The sequence below is a fragment of the Corapipo altera genome, unplaced genomic scaffold (genome assembly GCF_003945725.1).
Source record: "Corapipo altera isolate COAL_440 unplaced genomic scaffold, ASM394572v1 0, whole genome shotgun sequence".
Taxonomy (NCBI): domain Eukaryota; kingdom Metazoa; phylum Chordata; class Aves; order Passeriformes; family Pipridae; genus Corapipo; species Corapipo altera.
Window position 1 is genome coordinate 1,536,381 of NW_020884872.1, and position 24,348 is coordinate 1,560,728.

At 47.0% G+C, this 24,348-nt stretch overlaps 1 protein-coding gene across 1 annotated transcript; it reads left to right on the forward strand.

Annotated features, from left to right (window-relative positions):
• The first annotated feature begins 435 nt into the window (after window positions 1–435).
• On the forward strand, window positions 436–22,844 carry MORC3 (MORC family CW-type zinc finger 3). The gene is made up of 17 exons (XM_027634757.1): window positions 436–740; window positions 5,452–5,524; window positions 6,948–7,080; window positions 8,817–9,031; window positions 9,882–10,029; window positions 10,812–10,959; window positions 11,047–11,178; window positions 11,377–11,496; window positions 11,934–12,031; window positions 15,099–15,203; window positions 15,305–15,427; window positions 15,545–15,619; window positions 16,206–16,248; window positions 17,198–17,385; window positions 17,739–18,588; window positions 18,704–18,867; window positions 21,633–22,844. The coding sequence occupies exons 1-17, from the start codon at window positions 447–449 to the stop codon at window positions 21,784–21,786; spliced, it is 3,063 nt and encodes a 1,020-aa protein (XP_027490558.1). The 5' UTR covers window positions 436–446; the 3' UTR covers window positions 21,787–22,844.
• Window positions 22,845–24,348: the final 1,504 nt, after the last annotated feature.

Sequence of the window (24,348 nt, forward strand, 5' to 3'; positions counted from 1 at the left end):
GGGGGGGCTCAGCCTGGAGAAAAGGAGGCTCAGGGGGGACCTTCTGGCTCTGCAACCCCCTGACAGGAGGGGGGAGCCGGGGGGGGGTCGGGCTCTGCTGCCAGGGAAGAAGGGACAGGAGGAGAGGGAACGGCCTCCAGCTGTGCCAGGGGAGGCTCAGGTTGGACAGGAGGAGGAATTTGCTGCTGTAAAGGGTGGTGAGGCCTTGGCAGGGGCTGCCCAGGGAGGTTTGGAGTGCCCAGCCCTGGAGGTGTCCCAGGAAGGCCTGGCCGTGGCACTCAGTGCTCTGGGCTGGGGGACAAGGTGGAGACGGGGCACAGGGTGGGCTGGATGTCGTGGGAGGGTTTTCCCAGCCCTCGGTGGTTCCGTGGGTGTGTTTGGCACCGACCCCCTTGTCCCCTCGCCCCGCCCCGGGCGGGGCCGTGACCGTATCCATGTCCGTATCCATGTCCGTGCCCATGTCCGTGCCCATGTCCGTATCCGTTTCCCTGTCCGTATCCCTGTCCGTGTCCGTATATATGTCCGTGTCGCTGTCCGTATATGTGTCCCTGTCCGTATCCCTGTCCGTATATATGTCCCTGTCCGTATATATGTCCCTATCCCTGTCCGTATCCCAGCCCGTGTCCCCCATTCCCGCATTCCCGGCCGGAAGCGCGCAGGGCGCGGGGAGGCGGAAGCGCGCGCGGGGCCGCGGCCCAAAGATGGCGGCGAAAACACAGGGCGGGATCCGCCTGAGCGCGGTGAGTGCGGGGGGAACGGGGCGGCTCGGGGGGGGAAGGGACCTTAAACACCGTCCATTCCCACCCCCTGCCACGGCCAGGGACACCTTCCACCCGGGCAGGGACACCTTCCACCCGGGCAGGGCGCTCGCAGCCCCGGCCAGCCTGGCCTTGGACCCTCCCGGGGTCGCTCTCTCAGCGCGGGCGCCGCGTCGCTCTGAGGGGACTTGGGGCCTCTCCCGCCCCCATCCCGGCTCGAATCGTGGAAAATCAACTTCCCCGGGCTGGGCCGGGGGCCGGTGCGGGCTGGGGGCGGGTTGGGAGTCGGGGCCGGGATTCCTCAGCCCGTGAGAGCGCAGTGACCTCTAATCGCGAACTCATAACTCCAAATCTTCGCCTCTTGTGTTGCAGGAGGCCTAATTACATTTTGACTCTGATTGCCCTGAAGGGCGATGAGTGTTCGCGCAGGGAAACGCTGCTGTGTTGTGCTTTTCACCACTGCTGTTGTCCTTCTGTGGTAGTTGGTCATTGCCTTGTTTGTGCTGATACAAATGAAGTCAAAGCGATTTTTCCGTTGTTTGGTGAAACAGGAGGTTTTTTCAAACCTTTCTGGCTTCAGCCCTCGAGGCCTGTAAGTCTCACCTACATTTACAAACAGCCTGGCTCGTCACCTTACTTAGAGAATAGTGGAAATAAGCAGGAGCACTGCAGTAAGTAACTTTAAATTAAATATTGGAGTGAAAAAGGTACATCAGTATATTCTCAGCACTGCTTAAACTGCACAATCATTTAGGGTGAAAAAGACCTCCAACATCACTGAGTCCAACTTTTGACTGAAACTATATTACCTTAATATAAATGTATATTACCTTAACATAAATTTATATTACCTTAACACATAAACTTGTATTACCTGAATATAAATTTGTATCACCTGGGTATAAATTTGCATTACCTGAACATAACTTGTCATGATTTTAGAGGTGAGTTATAAACATCACCTGCTTGAAGTTCAACACTTGCACTTTCGTTTCAGGCCTTTAATTCCTGTGTTGGAAAGCCACACTCTGGTATTTTATTAGGACAATGTTCTGTTCCCCCTTTAGTTAAAGTTTTTTGACACGTGATTTGTCTCCTCTAGGAGAAAAAAAAAAAAATTATCAGCATTAATAATCAGTGTTTGCAAAACAGCTGCAAACATGAGCCAGAGTTTAAAATGGTTCTCAGGTTGAAATCACCGAACTCTTAGAGGTGCAAGTGAGGCATTGAGGCTGAAGCTGGTGCTCTTGCTAACTTTCTGAATTATTTTTAGGCTGCTCTTTGGTTTTATCTGTCCCGGGGGTAGCTGAGAATTTGCATTCCGTGGGTTTCCAGTGAAAGCTGTGGCTTCTGTAGGTTTTTTGCTCAAGTGCAGCAGCTGGGACAGCTCTGAACAGGTTTGTGAAAGGCTCTGTGACCCAGAGAACCACGGGGAGAGCTGGTGGCCACAGGCTCTTCTGCTCTTTGGAAATGTAAAGTATTTCCCAGAGTTTCAGAAGCACGAACAGCACAGGCAGTGTGAGGGCCTGGGAACTCATTCCCACGCTGGAATTCGTCTCCTGCCGTTGCTCTGGTAAAAGTTTGGGTTGGTTGCAGGATGAGTCAGATCAGGGAAGTGATCCAGGTTAATATTTTAAGAGTGGTTTTTAGTTTGGATCAGTCCCCCACTGTGGTTCCTTGCACGGTCCTGGAACTGGGATAGAGCAGCTGGGAGGGAGAGGAAACTTCAGGAAGTTTTCAGGAGGAATTTGTTGCTGGAAAGGGTGGTCAGGTACTGGAAGGGAGGTTTGGATTCCCCATCCCTGGAGGTGTCCCAGGAAGGCCTGGCCGTGGCACTCAGTGCTCTGGGCTGGGGGACAAGGTGGGCATCAGGCACAGGGGGGATTTGATGGGCTGGGAGGGCTTTTCCAACCTCAGTGATCCTGGGATTGTCATTTTGGAGAGATAACCTGTTTACTCTTAAATATCTGCTGGTTATACTTGCATGAGCTGCTCCTGTCAGGGCAGTTTTTGTTTTTAAAATATGCACAGTTTGAAGGAGGGGGGGAGGTTTGGTTGCATCTCCAGAAGGAGTTTGGCTGCTCTGGGTCTCGGGAGAAAGAACTGAGATTACTAAACAAAACACAATTAGTAACAAAGTGTATTGGCTCAGTGGGCAAAGCAACTGGGTTGTCAAAGTGACTTTTCACCAGGGGACAAACTCTTAGTGAAGCTCAATTATTCATGAGCTGAAGTGGTGTGTTGATGAATGAAGTGGAAGGGGCCAAATGGGCTGAAATATTTCCTGGGGAGTTCATCAGGAATTAGGGAGTGGTTGCTGACAGCTGGGTGTGCTCTGAAAAGTGCAAAAATAATGGCCTCAAACCCCTGGGCTGCATTTTTTAAACGTGGTGTTGCTGTGTGCCCTCGTTTCAGTGCCTGACCTGCTCAAGGCCAGGTTGGGTGGGGTTTGGAGCAACCTGGGCTGGTGGAAGGTGTCCCTGCCCATGGCAGGGAGTGGAGTGAGATGCTTTCTGTGCACATATAGGATTTGCTTCCTGGGGAAAAAGGGACTTCTTGGTGGTGATGTCAGTGCTGGTGACACTGAGGTTCTTTCTGTCCTTCCCCTGATGGTCAGGGGAGATGGTTCTTCCTTTTTAGGAAGAATTTCTCGCTGGAAAAGGTGTTCAGGCCTTGGCAGGGGCTGCCCAGGGAGGTGGGGGAATCTTCATCCCTGGAGGTGCCCAAGGAAGGCCTGGCTGTGGCACTCAGTGCTCTGGGCTGGGGGACAAGGTGGGGATCAAACACAGGGTGCACTCCATGATCCTGGAGGGATTTTCCAGCCTCAGTGATCCTGTGACATTCCCAAGTGTGGGTTTGTGCCTCTGGCAAAACCACAGCCGGGACTTTTTTTTCCAAGTCCGTGTTGCTGAGGTTCTGATGCTGCAGTAAATCCAACATTCCCGGTCTGCCTCCTGGGTGGTTGGGGTTTTCCAGGATTTCAGCAGTTGCCAAATGCCTGGATGTGTGTCCCTGTGGTGGGTTGGGGTTTTTTCAGTGTCTGTGGGTTTGTTTTGACAAGAAGGGATTTCAGGCAAAAAGAAAAAAAAACCAACCCCACCATGTTTCTTGTGTGTTTTAATCGTGAAGTTTATAAAAGAGAGGAGCAAATGCCACCAGGGAATAAACACAGGGATCTTGGGATCCACTGAAATGGCAGAGGAAGAAAGATTTCAAAGATCCAAAGATCCTTTGAAATGTGAGGTTTCCACTAAGAGCTGACATGAATTTTTCTTTTGCAAGTCTCTGTTGGGGCTCAGCGGAGCAGGTTTTTGTAAAACTGGAGTTCTAAAGCCCAGATGGCTGGGGAAGGACGTGCTGTCTGTTCTCTCTCGTGCTCTGGCTCCCGTGGAGAAATGCAGGGATTAAGTTGCAGTTGGAAGTGTGTCATGTGCTCCTGTGACCTCGGGATCGGGGTGACACTTCTTGGCAGTTTACGTTGATCTGAAAACTAGTGCTGCTCTCACCCTCCTCCTGCTCTGGAACCTGCTCTGGAATTTGCTTTTAGCATTATTCCTTTTCCCTGGTAAATGAACTTGGAGATTTGAAGCGCTCTCGCTTTTATTTAGACTTTATTTATTTTTTTACTTGTTTTATTTGGACTTTGTTAGCTACAGAAAAGTGGTTGTCGGTGAGTAGTTCCGTAAAAATTATGAATTATCGATCTGTACACAGTATTTAAAAATAATCTTTCTGATTTTATATATATAATAACGTGGATTATATTCTGTTTTTATGTAACTCAGAGGTACAAGGACTATTTTCAGTGGGGTGTGTTAATGATGTTGCTTTTCCTGCCCTCATCAGGCAGTGGGGCTTAAGCAAATCCTTGCAGTGGGTTTGTGTTAAAGGCCCTGTCAAAGTGTAACTGCACTTTCCCCAGAGATAATGCAAACACAACCACTGGTTGCAGCTGTTACAATTGCTCCAAACACTGCATGGACAAGTCCTTAACTTCCATGGATATTTAGTTCTGCTTTTCCTAGTTTTAGGTCTAGGGGAATATGTGTAAATCTGAGTTACTTGGGAGTGCTTTAGTCACTGAAATCTATAAGATACATCCCATAAACAGGTATTTTATTTGCATGTTCTCATCCAGTTCTAGTTGTAGTTGTGCCTTTGGTTGCTCCTGATCATAAATGAGGGTAAAATGTGAGAGATCAAAGTGCTGAAAGAGGGTCTGAGAGGTGATTTTGGTCCCTGTGGGCAAAGGGAGCCGGGACAGGGACAGTAAATCACGGAGGGTGTTGGGTGCTGCTCGTTGTTCAGATCAAGTTTTAATAGTCCTGACTTAAGAAATGAGTTTTTAACATCTGAGAGCGTGTGCTGCTGAGGCTTTGGTGTTTTCTGTAACCTCTGGCATCATTATAGAGCAATAGTTATTTTTAAAAAGATAAAGAGGCTTCGATAGGATGACAGCGTAACCCATTCTCAGAGGATGGTGGGAGGCTGTGCTGAATGTCACCTCCAAGAGCTGTATTAACCATCCCTTGAAAAGATATTAATACACCAACATCCAAAAAGCAAATTAAGTTACAGCCTTTTGTAGTGTTGTACAAACCAGCTTCATTTAGGGTTCCTTTATTTAACCTGTTTTCTGGCTCGGTGTGGTTGGGGAGCACAAACTGATGCCCTTGTTTGTGATTTCTTTCAGCTTTGCCCCAAGTTCTTGCACACCAACTCCACCAGTCACACCTGGCCCTTCAGTGCAATTGCAGAGCTCATAGGTATGTGGACCAAGAGCTTGAAATATTTTATTTTTCTTGTCATAAAACCTTTTTCCTTCGGGCAGGGAGGGGAAGAAGTTGCTCCTGTCACCACTCAGAATTTTGCAGCTTATTTTTTTTGTGCACTCAGGCTGCCTTTTTTCTTCCCTGTGTTGGTGATCTTCTTGCCTTTGATTTTGAGTAGCAGCAGTTAACTGGATACCTTCAGTGTTCCTCTTTTCCACAGGTAGAGAATGAGCAGCAGATTTATTTAACTGGTTCCTCAGAATAAAGGTGTGGCTTGGGAGGACTTGCCAAGTTTATTGAGGAGTTTGCTGCTGCCAAAGGGAGCAACTCCTCTGGTCACACATTCCTTCCCTTCCCGAGAAAATGAACCTAACAAAAGAAAATGGGAGTTTTTTTACCCAGATAAGGCCAGAGCTGCCACAGAGGAGGAAACCAGAACCACGTGGCCTTGGAAAGGACTGGCTGTTTTGGGGGTAACAATATGTTATTTCAGTTTTTTAAACACCCCAAATACTTCCAAGCTGTCAGTTGTACCTGAAATGTCCTCTTTTGTTGATGCTGAAATATATTTTATGAAGTTTTTCACTGTGGATACAATTGGTACTTAATGTTTGTGGGAAGGACCCTCCCAAGCTGTGATTCCTTTTTATGGGCTTGAGCTGTTTATTTATTTATTTATTTATTTATTTATTTATTTATTTATTTATTTATTTATTTATTAACCCTCAGCTGAACCTGCAAAACAGGCAGTGAGGCAGCTGTGCCATCACATCCCACCCCTCCTTCTGCCTGTGCTCTTCCCCCCCCTCAGGAATTCCAGGATGAGGGGATGGGGAATGCCAGGAAGTGGTGCCAGGGCAGGTGAGATTTGGAGCTGCTTTGCTGCCAGGGAAGGTTTGTGCAGCCCCTGTTTCTGCCTCGCTCGTGGCAGCTCTTTCCCATCCTGTCAGTAGAAAATTGAGTCTGGAGCACTTTGTAATTCCCTCTGGGAGAGCCACCCCATGGCTGGGAGAAAGTAAATGTTGCACCAGCTGCTCTGGGGGCAGCAAATGGAAGTAGAAACTTGCCTTGGTTTCATTTTCGATTCTCATGGCTGAGCCTCCACCTACATTTTTTTGCCTCTGTGTTCCTGCAGATAATAATAATAATAATAATTTATAACTGTATATAATAAATATTATATAATAAAAATACATTTTATAATGACATAATTTATAACCATCTGTAATCTCTGTGGAATTGTGTGTTGGGTTTTGGGTGGGGTTCACCAGGTTTGGGTGCAGCTGTTTCGCTGTAACATTTTGATTTAAGTAAATTTAGAACACTGAGAGCTGAAGCACTTCAAAATATGTTCACACTCAGACTGTTTAATTTTTACCTCTAGTATCCCAGCCTTTTCTCCCTCCTTTTCCTGCAGATAATGCCTATGACCCTGATGTAAATGCAAAGCAGATCTGGATTGACAAGACAGTCATCAACGACAACATCTGCCTGACGTTCACTGACAATGGGAATGGGATGAACTCGGACAAGCTGCACAAAATGCTAAGGTGGAGAACCCCTTTCTGTAGGAATTCCAGCTCCTAGTTCTGTTAGTGCTCAGCTTATTCCTTTTTCTCAGATGTAACTCGCTCCTTTGGGTCAGAAACTCAACATTTCTGAAGGGCAGTGATTGTCCAAGTGAGACTCCAGAGCCTACAAATGCCACAGAAACTTCCACACAACTTTGTCACAGAACTTTGATCTCCTAATTTCCTTTGATCCTTTCTCTCAACCTTCCCCTTTAACTTCCCACACACTGTGCAACCTCTCTGTAGGGCCCATTAGTGGAGATAAAGAGAATTATTAATATTATTATTATCTTTACTTTTGTTTAGCAAACAAGAAAAAAGGGAGATTCAGCTCAAGCCCCTTTGGAATATTAATAACAGAAGGTCTTGTGGGTAATTTAATGAATAATAATATGACTTGTCTATTTATCTTTAAATATTCTGTAGGGTCTGGACTGATCTTTTATTTCTACAGTTAATAAAGAGGCTTCTGTCCAACTTCTCCTTTAGGGAGAAATATAAATCTTTTAAAAGATTGCTCTACCTGCAGATTTCAACTTGAGCAAGGTTGGATTCAAACAGTTATTTTTGTGTTAGGTACCATCATTAACAGCTTGCTAAATTCCATGTTCCATATGCAGTTTCCTGGTTTATTTTAAGTGTAGTTACAGGTGAGAAACTTGAGGATCAAACATTTTCTGGCAAGTAGAGGGGGAAAAAAAGAGGTTTAGGGGCTTTTCTTAGTGTTTGTCTTGAAGTTAATTATTAGAATCCCATGAGAATGCTTACACCTAATTCCAGGCAGATGATATTTCTGTTCCATGCTTAAAAGACAGAAGCAGATTTTCCTGTGGTGTGACTTCCAGGATTTTCTTCTCTGTCCGTTGTTTAATTGTACAGGAGTCCCTGATCCCTAAAACAAATCCCTGATCCCTAAAACAAATCCCTGATCCCTAAAACGAATCCCTGATCCCTAAAACAAGAGACAAACTCATTGTATTAAGCCTAATTCATTGTGCTGGTTTAAAGGCAAACCAGCAGGGGAAATGAACCCAACCCAAAAGAGAGATTATAAATCAGAATAACAATTTAATAAAATAATACTATAAATGCAGATTATACAGACAAACAATTGGTTTTAACCCACAAAACCCAAATGTATAACCCAGCACCCTGGGGCATGAACACAGTGGTGTTTGTTGGGCCCCCTGAGTCCAAAGGAAAAGGAGAGGGGAAAAACCTGTTGGTGAGAGTGCTGGTGCAGTCTGGTTGAAAAGTGGTGGTTGCAGTCTGGTCAAGAGTGGTGGTCTCAGTCTGGTTGAGAGTGGTGATCTGCAGTCTTTCCTCTGGATCCCACGAGTGGTTAAAGTCCCAAGACTCCAAGATTATTTATCCTCCAGTTCAGGCAGGAATGCCCAGTGCCTCCCTCAGGGTGGGGAGTTCCACAAAGGGTATGAGGACAGGAACACCCTCCTGTCTCTCAGGCCTCTGAACACCCAGTTTACAGCCTGAGGAGTCAGGGGTGCTCTGGGCAGAGGGTGTAAATGGTTCATTGATACCAATTTCTGGGCAATGGCATGGAAGGCTCTAGAATACCCAGTTTTGGGTTACACCCACATAGTGATGAGCTGGTCCCAGCTGTTCTGACCAGGACATTCGTCAAGTCCTGCAGGTCGGGGGTGTCAAGCTCCACAGGGATTTTTCCCGCCCTTCCCACGTTTTCCTGCGTTTTGCAGCTTCGGCTTCAGCGAGAAGTCGGTGATGAACGGGCGGGTGCCGGTGGGGTTGTACGGGAACGGCTTCAAGTCGGGCTCCATGAGGCTGGGCAAGGACGCCATCGTCTTCACCAAGAACGGCGACACCATGAGCGTGGGGCTCCTGTCCCAGACCTTCCTGGAGGTCACCAAGGCAGAGCACGTCATGGTGCCCATCGTCACCTTCACCAGCCAGCATATCCTTCCAGCAGGTTCTGGGGGTGGGGGGGGGGGGGTATCCCCGCAGGGGGGCTGGGGTTTTGGGGGGGGGGGGGGGGGGGGGGGGGGGGGGGGGGGGGATATCCCTGCAGGAGATCTGGTTTTATGGACTGGGAGATGGGATTCGTGAGGTGCGGAGTGAAAGAGGCCGTGGCATGACGGTCCCGGTGATTAACCTAAGAATCTTTAAGGTCTTATAGTTTATCCTGACTGCTTAAACTTTGTAACTTTGAAACCCTTTCCTGAACACTGCTAAAAAAAAGTGGAAAGTAAGACTTAAAGAGTCAGCAACTTGTGCAGTTTGAATTAGTTTTGGAAGCCATTACACTCTGGAGAGCTAAATCAAGAGAAAATGGTTTTAGTGAAAGTAGTCTGAGTCTGATCTTTAACCAGAGATGGATGATGAATCCTGCCACAATGAGATATGAAAATACACTCTAGAAAACTGAATTAATCAAAGATTTTTTTAAGCAGAAGTTTAACTAAGACTGATGTTGATGTCTTGTAACTATTTCAAAGACTATTTAAGTAAAAGAAGTTTAAGTTCCCTTTAACTGAAGATTAATGTCGATGCCTTGTAACAGTGAAATGATTGACTGTCCAGGAGGGGCTTGAGGAGCTAAAGTGTATAAAAGCTCAGGAAATCCTTGTTCATGGAGGAACTGTCCCCAGCACTGCCCCAAAAGAATTGCTGGCTTAACAGCATCATGCTGTTGAGTTTGAGCTCTTGGAATCAGGAATGAGAAGCCGGGAAGCGAGCGCGGAAGTTTCCCGACGTTCCGAAAGCTGGAATTCGTTCCAGGCCGCTGTCCTTGACTCAGTGCCCACGACAGATCAGCGACCCAGCAGAATCCAAGAACAGCCTGAAGGCCATCCTGACACATTCCTTGTTTTCCACTGAGGAGAAACTGCTGGCAGAGCTCGATGCCATCATGGGGAAAAAGGGAACCAGGATTATCATTTGGAATCTTAGGAAGTAAGATGAAGCCCAGTCTCTCCTGTCTCTCATTTAGTTGGCATTTTCTTTCAGTGGGTGCAGACATACAGAGGGGTTTGGTTTTTAGTGGAATGACTGGATATTATATTAAATAACTGGGTGTTTGGGGTTGATTTTTGGTGGAGTAAGGCTGAGGGCACTAACTGGGAAACTGGACTCCAGCTGGCATGAAGGGCCATGGTACTGTTGCTTTTGCCAGAAGGAAAGTTGAAACAGATAAATTACAGATCTGTTCCCTCAGACCTCTGAAATTATGAATGCAGAAATCCAGACACAAAATACTTGACTGTACAGGCAAATAACACTGGATTTTAAAGCTCAGAGCCAGCAGTGTCCTACAGGGATCTGGACCTCTCTAAACTTCTTAATTGTTTTATCATAAAATAAACCAGCAATCTGAGCAAGTAAATAGTTGTGTGGATTTATCTTACTTATCCACTTACCTCTGTGGGATTGTTTCCAGCATTTTATGGCCTTGACTTGTATGGTGATGCTTTTATGTATTTTTAAACAGTTGTAGCAGTGGCAGTTCCCTGTTTAGAGTTAAGTTATAATTCATTGTCACTTCACTTGTATTCCTTGGATATCCCAAAGGAACAGGTGAACTTTGTGACTTTTGGTAAATATGGGAGGAAAACCACTATGGATCAGAGGAATTCCCCTTTTTTCTTTGCACTTTTGGGATACCCACCACCACATCTTACCTCGTATTAGCTTTCCCCCCCCCGTAATTAGTGTATTTTTCAAATCTTATTTCTTAGAGATAAAAATGAAAAACCAGAGTTTGACTTTGACAAGGATAAATATGACATCAGAATTCCAGAAGACTTGGATGAAACGGGCAAAAGAGGATATAAAAAACAGGAGAGACTGGACCAGATTGTTCCAGAAAGCGACTACTCCCTGCGAGTGCGTATGAGATGGGTTAAAACTGCCTTTATTTTTGGAAACCACAGGGTTTATGCTTTTGATTTTAATGTCATTTATATTTTGCAGGCTTACTGCAGCATTTTGTACCTGAAGCCAACCATGCAGATCATCCTGAGAGGACAGAAAGTGAAAACACAGCTGGTTTCCAAAAGCTTGGCCTTCATTGAGCGTGACATATACAGGCCCAAATTTCTGAATGTATCCTTTGCTTAATATTTCCATTGTGGTATTTTTGTTTGGGTTTTTTGTTTGTTTTTTTTTTTTTTTTTTTTGGTAAAGTCAGACTGAGGGAATTAACCTAAAGTTCCAGGACCCAGAATGAGCACTCAGAGTAACTCTGGTTTTTTATGTTACATGAGATTAAACAGATTTTTTTTCCTTAATATCTGGTCAAAGGCCAAAACGGTAAGAATTACATTTGGATTTAACTGCAGAAACAAAGATCATTATGGAATAATGATGTACCACAAAAACAGGCTCATCAAAGCTTATGAAAGAGTTGGCTGCCAGCTGAAGGTAAGAAATCAAGGCTCCAAAATATTTTAACATCTTGAGGAATAATTGTCACTCCAACGCTCATCTTAACAAAGGGTACAGATGGAAATGAGGATATTGATGTGTCCTTCATAAAACCACCTTTTCTAGTGTGTGCAGCTGTTAAAAATGGTATTAAATTGTATGCACTTGATTAAATGTTTGGGTTTGAGGCTGTTTGATACCCAAAATACTGGTCTGAGCATATCTCAGGACAAAAAGAGGGGTGGAACAGAGGATTTATTTTTTTTTTTTATTTGAGGGTTTATATCAAGATTGTCTCTTTGGAGAGGAGTCACAAGCCAGAAAATTCTTTTTTTATCTATTGTATCTCTAGTTAATAATTACCTCTGACAAACTCCTGCAGTATTGGCCTGGAATGTGTGGGGGTTTTCCTGACAGACCTTGGTTTCTTGCAGGCAAACAACATGGGGGTCGGTGTCGTTGGGATTATTGAGTGCAACTTCCTCAAACCAACCCACAACAAACAAGACTTCGACTACACAAATGAATACAGGTATTTTTGTCTGGGTTTCCTATCCAACAGTGCTGCTGCTTCTCTAAATAGGAAGAATGAAAGCTCGTGGGTACTGAGCAAACCTGGTTTACATTCAACCAGCTCCTTTTATCCCTTTTTCTTGTGTACCCCCTCCTTCCTCCCTGCTCCTCCTTCCCCTACACATGTTCTCAGCAGTTGGCAGAGTTCCCCTGACCCTTTCCAAACATCCCAGACCCTCAGGTTTTGCATCCTTAGCAGTTGCAAAATCCTGGCTTTCCAGCAGTTTCTTGATAATTAGTCAATTAGTGTGACTGAGCAGGTTTGGTTCTGCTTATTGTTAACACTAATTGGTCAGCTTTGATGACCCTCTGGGTTTATCTCCTTGGTTTTTCTCATCTTCCCAACTTTTCCCACTCCACATATCCCTAGCAGTCAGTGGGACTGACCAGGCTGGTTCCTGTCACTTCCTGCCCCAGCAGTCAGGTTTGTCTCTCTGCTCATTTTGGGGCTGCTTTGACCACGTGCCCATAGAGGAGGAGACACTCTCTTCCCACATGCCCTAACACTTCCTTTTCATGTGGATTTGGAAATTTAGGATACTGACCTGCTGACTAAAGCTGGAGATAATCCTTCAGCACACATGGATTTGGGTTCTTTCCCAATGGGTGTTGCTCTGGGAGAGGACAGGTTCAGTCTGCCAGCAGAGCCCTGAAGTTACTATGGAGTCTTCCCAAACTTCTCCCTTGATTCTCTCTGTACGTTGAGGTGGAGCTGCAGTGACTCCAGCCCTGCATCCCTTTGTCACTGACTGTGGACAGTTCTCTCCCTTTTCTCTTCCACACAGAGTCAATCAAATGTGGAGAGTGTGTTGTGTTGTGTGAGGAATTGATGCCAGAAACGGCACAGAATAACTGCTCAGAGATGAATTTTTGACTTTAAGCAGCAAAGGTATTTATTTCATGCAACGTTGGGGGACTAGCCAGTTAGCACCAGACAAACCAGCTCCCAGGTTCTCAGTGAAAAGCCAGGTAATTTATACAGTTTTCATGAGAGGTTACAACATCTTCACATACATATTAATTTGATTTTGACATCTAATTATCATATTCATAACAGGCAGAGTTGAGGCAGAGTCTTCCAGAATCGTCTTTTGGCAAGATTTTCGGGTGGTCATTTCTTCTCTTCTTCCTCACTTGAACTTTTCAACTTTCTTTGTTCACTGACCTAGTTTCTGGAGCTTGCAAAACTCCCCTGACTCACGCCCTTCTTATCTCCTTCAGATGCCCACCTTATCTTTATTTATGACATTTCTGCTATCTCTTACTTCAGCACAGTCAGCAGAACAGAACAAGCCGTCTCTGTTGTATTTCAGCGTAAGCAGAGCTTCTCCCAGAGCCTGGTACCAACCCTGTCCTAGTTAATCCTTTAAAACCTTGCTCTGTTTCACTCCCCATCCTTAACTCCCTTGATTCTCACTGTACACTGAGGTGGAGCTGCAGTGACTCCAGCCCTGCATCCTTTTGTCACTAACTGTGGACAGTTCTCTCACTTTGCTCTTCCACATACAGTCAATAAAATGTGGAGAGTGCGTTGTGTTGTGTGAGGAATCATCATGGAATATGTTCCCTGTGTACCGACCACATTCCATGCAGGAACCAGCAACTGCATTTCATAGAATCATAGAATCAGCTGAGTTGGAAGGGACCTCTGAGATCATCAAGTCCAACCCTTGATCCAACCCCGCTGTGGTTCCCAGCCCATGGCACTGATGCCACATCCAGTCTCTTTTTAAAAATCTCCAGGGACAGAGAACCCACCACTTCCCTGGGCAGCCCATTCCAATGGCTGAGCACCCCCCTGTAACTTCAGTTCTATCCCACCTTCTGTTTCCATGGGAATGTAACCTCCCCTTTCTCTGGTTTCCCCCCCAGCTGTCTTCCCCCACACTTGTCATGTGGGCACAGGGATATACCACACTTGCAAGGGCTTCTCCAAAGGTTTTTCCTGCCAGGAGTACTCCAGGCTTTCAGAAGAGAACTTTCCAGCCCAAAACATAAGCACGGACCTGATGCTGTCATTTCATGGTGGCTGTGGGGTGTCCTGCACCTCTTGCCTCCCCACAAGAGGGATGGGATCCCATCCCTGCACGGCTGCTCCTTTCTGCCCTTGTGCTGCTTCCTTTGCCCGGCCCAGAAATCCATGGCTTGGCTTCAGAGCTGATCTGGATCCCAGCCCTCTGGGCCAGCCTAGTTCTCTGCACACACTCTGGTGTCAGTGCAGTCCTGGGGGGTGCAGGCGTTGGAAGAAGCCAGGCAGGGAGGGACTGACTTGGTTCCTCAGCCCTTTGTTCCTGGGAGGTGAATTCCACCCCCTGATGCGGGGCAGCCTTGACCTGCCCCTCACCCGTGGGGCTGGTTGTTCTCCCTCCCCTCTCCCTGCTGGCTGTGCCAGCTCTGGTGCTCACTGAGCTGCACCAGGAGCCCTGGGCAGGAACCAAATCCAGCCCCTAATGCCCCTGGCTGACACTGGGCTGTTCCTTTGAGCAGCGGGGACACTTGAGCCCGCCCTGCCCTGAGCCCGGCTTTGCAATCTCCCTGGAGCTCCAAGTGCTCCTGACCCTGCAGTCCAGGGAGGGACAGAAACAGCCAAACCCAGGGCAAGGGGCTGCCTTGGCTGGTGGGTTTGGACTCTTTTTTTTTTCTTCCCTAAATGGGACTGAACTGCTGAGGCACCTTCAGGGTGTGCCCTGTCCAGGATCAGCATTTCGGAATCCAACACTCCGGATTTCAGTCTTTGTTCTCCAACGTGCATTTCCAGTAATTTCTTTGCTGACAAACACGATTTCACACAATTTCTCGTTTCTATAGCTTTCTAAAAGCAAAAAGCTATTGTAAAGCTTTCTTAGAGAAAAAGCAAAAAAAAATGGAAGATCCAAGAAAAAGCCTTTTGAGTGGTTCTTGCGCTGTTGTGCGAGTAGAAATATGAGAGTGTTCCTCCACTTCTTCTGTCACTGGAGTTTCTAAAGGTTCTTTCTCTGCTGGAATTGGCTTATTTAAAGTGGTCCTTTAAAATCTTGTCCTTTTAGACTCACAATAGCAGCACTGGGAGAGAAGCTCAACGATTACTGGAATGAAATGAAGAGGAAGAAGAACGAGGAATATCCCTTGGCTCCGCCAGTTGAGGAGATCCAGTGAGTACCAACCACTGCACCAGCCAAGAGCTTTTACATGCTGGTGGTGTTGTTGTTGTTTTACACTCACTGAGGGTGAACCTTTCCTTCTTCCCTCCCAGAAAGCAGCCAGACCAGACGTGGGTGCAGTGCGACGCGTGCCTGAAGTGGCGGAAGCTCCCGGACGGAATCGAGCACTTGCCGGAGAAGTGGTACTGCTCCCTGAACCCTGACCCACAGTTCCGGTAAGGCCACATTCCAGGCAGTGCCTACACCCTGCTCTTGGTTTATCACCTGATGTTAAGCTCTTGTGTGTTTTGGGTTTGTTTTTTTTTTTCTTCTCCTCCCCTTCCTTAACTCAGGAATTGTAACGTGCCCGAGGAGCCGGAAGATGACGATTTGATACATCCGACCTACGAGAAAACGTACAAGAAAAAGTGAGTTCTGGAGACTTTCTTCCAAGGTCTCAACACTATAAACTGCTCAGGAGAGCAGTGCAGCAACTGGGGCTCAAGTCCAGCTCTGAGGAATTCCGTAGGAATTAGCAGTGTGGGAATAGTTTGGGATGTTACAGAAGCAAACTCTGAGGGCTGGTTGGAGACCTTGTCTGTGTAGCTGATACTTTCAAGGTCCACGTTGAAGCAGCTGAATATCTCAGTTTCTTTGTTTAAGAGGATTCTTGGCTGAGGTGTGTGGGGAAAAAAACCTGATTTGAGTAATTTTAATGCTGGCTTATATCTTAGAATTGGGAGTTCAGGATTTTTTTTTCCATTTTTTTAAAAATAAATCTTTATCTGAGAGGGAACTTGTTTGAAGTTAAGCCAACTTCAGGCTATAAGAACTAGGTTCGTGCAGAAGAATTTAATTCAGTAACAATGTTTAATTAGAGCTGTACTGTATCTAGCTGAGATAATTAGGATTGTGTTTGCTTTTAAATGTGGGGGTTGGTCTGGGTTTATAATGAGTGAAGTGTTTGAATCTAAGCTCTTAATTTATTTTTTTTTTTTCCTTGTTGCTGTGCAGAGACAGGGAAAAACTGAGGAAGAGACTGGATTACAGCCACCAGGTAACTCCTGAAGCTGCCTGGAAACTGCCCTGGGGAGAAGTGTCTGGTTTAACATCCTGTTCTGCTGCACAGGATTTGCTCCCCATGAGTAAACCCCAAATGCCCCATCTCTGCTGTCCCATGATGGAAAATCCAGCACTGGAAAGAGGAAGGAATTTGGGAGGGGCAAAGGCCTCTCAGCAAGTAGTGTAGAAAAGATGTCAGTCACTCATAGCTGGATTTATGAAATGACACCTCAGTATTGAAGGGGATTTTGTGTAGAGGGATGTGTTGGGGATATGAAAGCAAAGATGCCCTTAAAAGTGGGGCAGGGGGTGGACAGGGGTGTAGCAGCTACAGCTGTGCAAGGAGGAACTCAAATTCAGATTAAATGCAGATGCAAATCAGTGTGGTCGAGTGATGAGAATGTGTAGATTGCAACCCAGAATTAAATTTTCATGAGTGTGATTTAGCTCAGGTTGCATTCAGAGTAAAGTGCTGACCTAAGACCGCTTCATTTCTGGAGAAGAGATGTCACATGTGCTGTTTTAACTTCACTGTGTTAGTTTTTCTGCCATTACATCTCCCCAAACACACAAGTAATTTCTAGAAGTAAAGTATTGTTCATTTTGGACAAACTGAGTTAATTATGAGCAGCTTCTTTAGCGGGGATGTCTGTCCTGTGGTTTGTGTGTGATGGGCACACTTCAGGCAGAGCTACAGCTTGGGAAAAGCTCTTGTCTGGGATTCTGCACAGGACTCTGAACTGGGAAAACTGGGATTTGCAATGTGGAGTCTAGTTAGGCTTCCTTACTGCAAAATCCTGAGCCTGGGTTCAAGGAGATCCTTGTAATACATAAATGTCAGTCAGAATTTTAGGTGTTGGTGTATAATTAGGAGAATTTAAGTCTATTCTGAAGAACCTACTAATATCTGTTTATTTTCATTCTTAACTTATGTTATCTTATAGATCAATAATGAAATATTTTTAAAAACATCTGTTTCTTCAAGTAAAGACTTCAAAACATTCACAGCTGTGAGTGGAAAGGAAGCTGTTCCAAGGTTGCTTTTACCAAAATCATCAGATGCTCCTATCAGAAGATCTCTGCCTATTTTAATCAAATCAGTCACTTCCCTCCATCCAGACGCTGACAGCAGGTTAGTGCACCTGGACAAAGTAGATTCCTCTGTCTTTCTAAAATTAATAACACTCCACAGGGTGTTTTCCTTAAGCTCTGCTGCTTAAGGAATGGGGGTGTGGGGATGTTCCTGGAAATTCTGAGTCGTTGTTTCACACCAGTGTGTGAAGGTGGTGACTCAGCGTGGGGGTGTCAGGCCCTTGCTTTTACAGGGAAGGGATTCACTCTGGCTTTGCACATCTTAAAATCCCCTGCAGGGGGACATCCCTTTGTAGTTATGGAGTTTTTAACCGTGCTCAGAGAAACACCAGACGTGGTTTGAAAGAAATATTTGTGCGGTTCAGTGATCAGTTCAACGTTTTCCCTTGTCAGCCTCAAGCGGAGGGCGCAGAGCTGTGGGACACCCGTGTCCTTGAAGACACCCCGCCTGAGTGACAGAGCAGCCAACCACCACGATGAGGGCGATGGTGACGATGATGATGATGATGAAGATGTCATCATCTTAGAGGAGAGCAGCACTCCAAAGCCTTCGGCGGATCCCGACGCTCCCGCGGTCAAAACCGAGTGCATCAGTTTGGATCGGGAGGAGAAGCGGAAGGAGACCCGCGAGGTGGGAGAGCTTTGCACTGCGACCACCTCAGAAGCCAGGAGCGAACAGCTGAGCTCAGCGACACAGACGGAGCTGCCAGGCCTGGTGGTTAAAAAGGAAGAGGTGGAAGATGAAATCCCAGTGGAAATTCCCGGGGCAGGGGTGGAAACCGAGCGGCACAAGGTGAACGGTGTTCCCGAGACACCTGCAGAGACTGACAATGAACTGAGAAATCAGCTGCAGTTGTTACACAGAGAGAAGGAAATGTACCAAAACAAATGCGAGGCATTGACCAAACAGGTAGAAACACTGGAGGAGAGGCTTTTGGAAATGAATAATAAGTATGTAAAGAAGGAAATGTGCCACCAGTCAACAGAGACAGTTCCCTCGGGTGAGGAGGAAAGTGCCAACGGGAGGAGCTTGGCAGAAGTGACTGTTCTCTACGAGCAGGCCTTGGGAGAAGTAGCAAAGCTGCAGGAGCAGTGCAATACCCTGCAGAACCTAAAAACTGAGTGCAGCAAATGTGCTGATGGGGAGAGCAAGAGTGAGGTGGAGGAAATGGCCGTGCAGCTGGACAATGTGTTCAGGCAGCTGGACAAGTGCAGCATCGAGAGGGACAGGTACAAAAGTGAGGTATGTGGTTAAAACATTCCTTTATCTCTGGGCTTTACTGCCTGTTTCGTAGCAGCTCCAATGCACAACGTGCTGGACGGGTTTTAGAGCTTTTTCTTTTCTTTTTTGGTGCCAGATTGAACTACTAGAAGTGGAAAAAAACCAAATGGCCTGTCAGTGTGAAGAGCTCAAGGCAGAACTCGCCCAGCTGAAAGCTTCAATTCCACAAGCAGTTGCACATGCAAATGGTTCTACCACCAGTAATGTAGAAGAGACTGTAAATTTTTCTGATGGAGAAAGGTATCAGTTTTGTTCTTTCTAGATGATATTTCAAGGAAGATTTTTTTTTTTTTTTTCCCCTTTGGCTGTTTGATTGTATCTGAAACGTTTTGATGAAGGTTATGTTTGATAATTGTATAATAAAATGTGATGTTTGGAATTCTTTCCTGCTGCCTCGTGTGACTCCGAACTCAGTAATGGATTTTTTTTATCAAGTGGTTTCTGTAACTTATGGTTTGTGTGAGCAGGGTTGGCACAGTAGAAATGCCATACTGATACTTCTTAAAATATCAAAAATGTTCTGTAATTTCTAGACATGACTTGCAGACCGAGGAGAGAAAAGGGAGGCAGGGAAGAGGGTGATGTTTAGCTTATGCTGTGTGTTGTACTTCACTTGTAGAGTCTGATTTTCTTTATTGAAGCAACAGTACTGGACTGAAAAGAGTCTTTGGGTTTGAAATTTAACTTTCCTGGGAGAACTCCTTGCTGCAGGCCAGTCCTGTGGAATTGGGTTGTGTCCAGAGTGTAGCTTTGAACTAAAGCAGGGTTTAAACTTACAAACAGAGAGCTGGCAGCTCTTGGTAAATAGGAACTGCACACACACAGAGGACACAGAGCACATGGAAGCAGGGATGAGCTGAGGGCCCTGAGCCAGGAGATGATCTAAGGGGTGAAGTGACTGAATTAAGGGACCATTTAAACAAATTCCTTCACAGGACCAGATGAGAGGCATCAGAAGGAGCTGGCCCAGGGAGGGAGAGTTGGCCTTGCAGTCTGTCCAAAAGGTTGTGGCAGTTGGCATTCCTGATGCCCAGATTTAGGCACAGGCAGAGCTCCAGCCTGGTCACTGTAGCCTCAGTCCCAGGGAACACTGTGGAACAAATCCACCTGGAAGGCACCTGCAGCCCCATTGTAGTCAAAGGGATTAAGAACAACCAGTTCTTGGAGTGACTGAGGGCAGAGTGTGGATCAAGAGCAAGGCCAGGAGTGGTTAATGCCTTTGCACCTCAAGTCCTGTGTCCAGTTCTGGGCCCTCACTTCCAAAAGGACATTGAGAGGCTGGGGTGTGTCCAAGGAAGGGAGCAGAGCTGGGGAAGGGGCTGGAGCAGCAGGAGCAGCTGAGGGAGCTGAGGAGGCTCAGTCTGGAGAAGAGGAGGCTCAGGGGGGACCTCATTGCTCTCCCCAACTCCCTGACAGGAGGGGGCAGGGAGGGGGGGTCGGGCTCTGCTGCCATGTCCCGAGGGAAAGGAGGAGAGGAAATGGCCTCAAACTGCACCAGGGCAGGTTCAGGTTGGAGATCAGAAAAAATTTTCTCCCTTCAAGAGTGTTCAAGGCCTTGGAATCAGTGTCCCAGGCAGGTGGTGGAGTCCCTGTGTCTGGGAGTGTTCCAGAGGTGTCTGGATGTGGCCCCTGGGGACATGGATTAGGAGTGATTTGGTGGTGCTGGGGTGGGACTGGATGACCCTGCAGGTCTCTTCCCACCCTGATGATTCTGGGATCAATGGTCTGTCTGACAGAGCAAAATGAACTCAATAAATTCACACTGCCATCAAATTGGAGAGAACTCAGGAGGGCAGAGCTGCTGCTGAGGGACCTTGGGAAAACAGGAAAAACGGGCTGAAAAAAAACCCACCTGAAAATTCAACCCAGGCACCTGCAAAGTCCATGCCAGTGAACAAGCTGGAGCCCATTCCTAGGGAAGCAGCTTGGGAGGAGATGCCCTGTGGTGCTGGGGCAGTGGGAGTGGAATGTGAGTCAGCAGTGCACTCTTGTGGTGGGAGAAACCAGTGCTGGCCAGAGTCCAGGCAGCAGGTGGGGAAGGGATTCCTCGCTGTTCCTGGGCTCTGAGACACCAGAGTGCTGGGCCCACTTCTGGGCACCCTGGAGTGACACTGGCAGAGAGGAGCAGGGCTGCTGAAGGGCCACCAAGGTGAGAAGGGCCCAAAGCACCTGAGAGAGAAGGGGAAGCTGAGGGAAAGAGCCTCACAAAGGGTGGGATCTCTTGGAATCCTGTTGCTCTCTCCTGCAGCCCGGTGAGAGCACGTAGGGATGAAGCTTCTCGTGAGCACAGGGAGGGGATGAGAGGCACCAGCCACAAACTGCAACCAGGGAATTCCTGTTGAAATATTAGAGAGAAAAAGCTTTCACAGGGAGGGTAGGGAGGGTAGTCAAGGCCTGGAAAAAGGACATGGGGAAGCTGTGGAATCTCCACCTCAGGACATTCTCAAGAAGGCCCTGAGCACCCTGCTCTGAGTTAGCCCTGCTCTGAATGTTTGGCAGGGGGGGTAGAGAATGAGCTGGAGAATTTCCAGAGTTCCCTTTCAATCTCCAAGAAGAGATTTACCCCCAGGAAAAATGATCTGCCAGCAGCATTTCATTTTTATTTTTCCTTCCAGCACCTGAAACGTGTTTGGTGTTCAGGAGTTGGAAGTAACTTCCCACCAGTTGGTTGGGATATGACAGCACTGTGAAAACTGGTTCCTGGAGGTGATAAAGGATCTGAGGGTGCAAGGAAACGTTGGAGAGAAAGGATGGCTCATTTGAAAGGAATTGGATCAGGAGTAGGAGAGAGCAGGGACATCCAGGAAAGAAAGGAAAAGAGGAGGCAAAGCACTTTGCCTGGGCTGGACCTCTTAACTCCTGTGCAGTTTGAACTGCATCAGTTTTGTGTTGGTTTGTGGGAGTCACACCCAGAGCCTTTCCAGTCCAGCTTTGTCAGATAAAGAACTGACTCTGTGTTTGAACACAAAACTCCCATCTAATCCTCTGGAATTCTTTCTCCCCAGCCTGAAACTCCGCTCTCTGCGAGTGAACGTTGGACAACTTCTGGCCACGATGCTGCCTGACCTGGACCTGCAGCAAGTCAATTATGACATTGATGTCGTGGATGAAATCCTAGGGCAGGTCGTAGAACAAATGCATGAAATCAGTAGTACTTAATATCTTCCCCTTTCAGCAGAGTTTTAGTTGATCTTCCATCATAACCTTCCTGGAGGTTCCAAAATGTATATAAATGCCTGTTCCCCTGGTCTCCAGTTTTATCTCTGAGTGTATGGACTGGGCACGTTTCCATGTTCCCACAGGTGCAGTGGGTGTTCCCTTCGCTCCCTCTTGAAGGAACGCTGTCCATATTGACCAGCCCCCACGTACTGAGTTAAGGGTTTTGCTTTTGAAACGTATTTGTAATTAAATTTGCAAATGTTTATACGATTAGGAATCTTAATACTTTTCTACCGAAGCTTTTTCGTTCACTTTGGCTCTTCCGTGAGCATCAATTAATACTTGTGATTATTTCCTCTACTAAAGTGTCAGTAGTGGAATATCTTAGAGATGCAAAAAAGAACTTCCTTGATGTTCTTCCTGGGCAGAGCTGTTGTGTCCCACAGGATTGTTCCATTGCTCCCAGCAATGTTGGCTGATGCTTTCATGGGATAGAAATGTAAGTAGGGGGTGAAAACGTTACCATCTGGGTAATATTTGAGGTTTAGTACCAAAAGAGGAGCGATTCCTTAAGGGTTTTATCCTGAAAAACTGGTGATGAACTGGTTGAATGGGAGCCCTTGGAAAAGGAGGGATGTTTCCTTCTCTGTGAGGTGAACTACAGAGTGAGCCAGAGCTGAAAAAACATCCAGATGTCACTGGTTTAGACATCTTGGATTATAGGTGAGGTAAGGGAGTCCCTCTTTGCCACATCTCCCCTTTCAGAGTTCTGTGCTCTAAATGTTCCCATTTTTCCATGGTCCTGGGTAAACCTCCTGGAGGAAAGGGTCCCGAGAGCAATGGCTGTTCCAGTGGGGACAGCATTCCCAGCCACTTCCAGGGTTTTCTTCCCAAGGCATCGGCAATGATCAAAGGGGCGGCAAAGACAGCAAGTGCACCTTGGACTCTGTGCTGGGATTTGTCCCCCAGATTCTTTAGAGGGTGCTCAGCCATTGGAATGGGCTGCCCAGGGAAGTGGTGGATTCTCCATCCCTGGAGGTGTTTAAGGACAGACTGGATGTGGCCTCAGTGCCATGGGCTGGGAACCACAGCGGGGTTGGATCAAGGGTTGGACTTGATGATCTCGGAGGTCCCTTCCAGCCCGGCTGGTTCTGTGATTCTGTGACACAGATTCAAGAAAAAGGGTTCTTGCTCTGAAATATAAAAACTAAATCAAAAGAAGAGAAAAAAAAATCAAGTGTTCAAGATGTGAATTCCTAGGAAGTGTCTTTTTTTCCTGAAGCCAACATTTCTGGCCTTGGCACTGCTCCTGTCCTGAGTTCCTCAGCTGATGTTCCCTGGAGCTGCAGTTCAGGGGGTTCCTTTCCAGTGTCTCACTTTTAAGATCTCTGTTCAAATAGGCCAAGAAGGGCAGAGCAGGACTGTTGTACTTTAGGAAGCAGAAAGGGAGGGTTTGGTTTGTGAATGGGTGGCTGTACCAGAACTAGGGAGGACTTTTTAAAAAAAAAGTGTCTATTTTCTGTTCCTTGGTGTGTAGTTTTCCATTTCGTTGTCATTATTTATTCTGTTTCACCAGACTCTGGCTGAATTTCTTGTAGACAACTGGCAACATACAGCACATGTCTATCTTAAAAATGGAAACATTTACAATGTACATTTACACTTTGGAGAAGGGTGGACTAATGGAAATGGCTTTTATTTACTTGTTAAAATGTATTTTTTGTAAAAAATAAAACTATATAAATCTGAGTTTGCAGGATCAAAACTTGTATGTGATCAAAACGCACTGGTTTTGTGTATAAATAAATACTGTGCAGAAAGGCTGACGTTTTGGGTGAAAGATTTGGAGTTTTGGGTGTTGCAGGAGCACGGGCTCAGCCTGGTGTTGAGCAGAGAGTTGGGCACAGCAGGATGGAAACAGGCTGGGAATGCCTTGGATATGTCAAAAGCAGTGCTGTTCTAACCCAGGGGATGCGTGGATTGAGCTGAATGTCAGGAAGTTCCCGGGGTTGATCCATGGATGTGCTCCCATGACTGGGGTAACAACCCCCTTTGTGCCCCCTCCGGAGCTAAAACCCCCTTTGTCCCCCCCTCGGGTAACAACCCCTGTGGAACCCAAACGATGCCAGGAAGGGGTGGGACAGAGGCACCGCTGCTGCTCCCCTGAGCCCTGGGACCCCCAAACCCGCTCCCCTGAGCCCTGGGACCCCCAAAACCTGCTCCCCACACCCTGGGACCCCAAAACCCACTCCCCTGAGCCCTAAACCTGCTACCCACACCCCGGGACCCACAAAACCCGCTCCCCACACCCCGAGGACCTCCAAACCCAGTCCCCTGAGCCCCGGGACACCAAACCCGCTCCTCACACCCCAGGACCCCCAAACCCGCTCCCCTGAGCCCCGGGACACCCAAAACCCTCTCCTCACACCCTGAGACCCCCAAACCTGCTCCCCTGAGCCCCAGGACCCCCAAATCCACTCCTCTGAGCCCCGGGACCCCCAAACCCGCTCCCCACAGCCCGAGACCCCCAAACCCTCTCCCCTGAGCCCCGGGACCCCCAAA

Coding starts and splice junctions, on each gene's coding strand:
- MORC3 (XM_027634757.1), top strand. CDS start 447: ATGTCCGTGCCCATGTCCGTGCCCATGTCCGTATCCGTTTCCCTGTCC. Junction 9,032..9,881: donor CGTCACCTTCACCAGCCAGC/ATATCCTTCCAG, acceptor CTCAGTGCCCAC/GACAGATCAGCGACCCAGCA. Junction 12,032..15,098: donor GACTACACAAATGAATACAG/GTATTTTTGTCT, acceptor TTGTCCTTTTAG/ACTCACAATAGCAGCACTGG.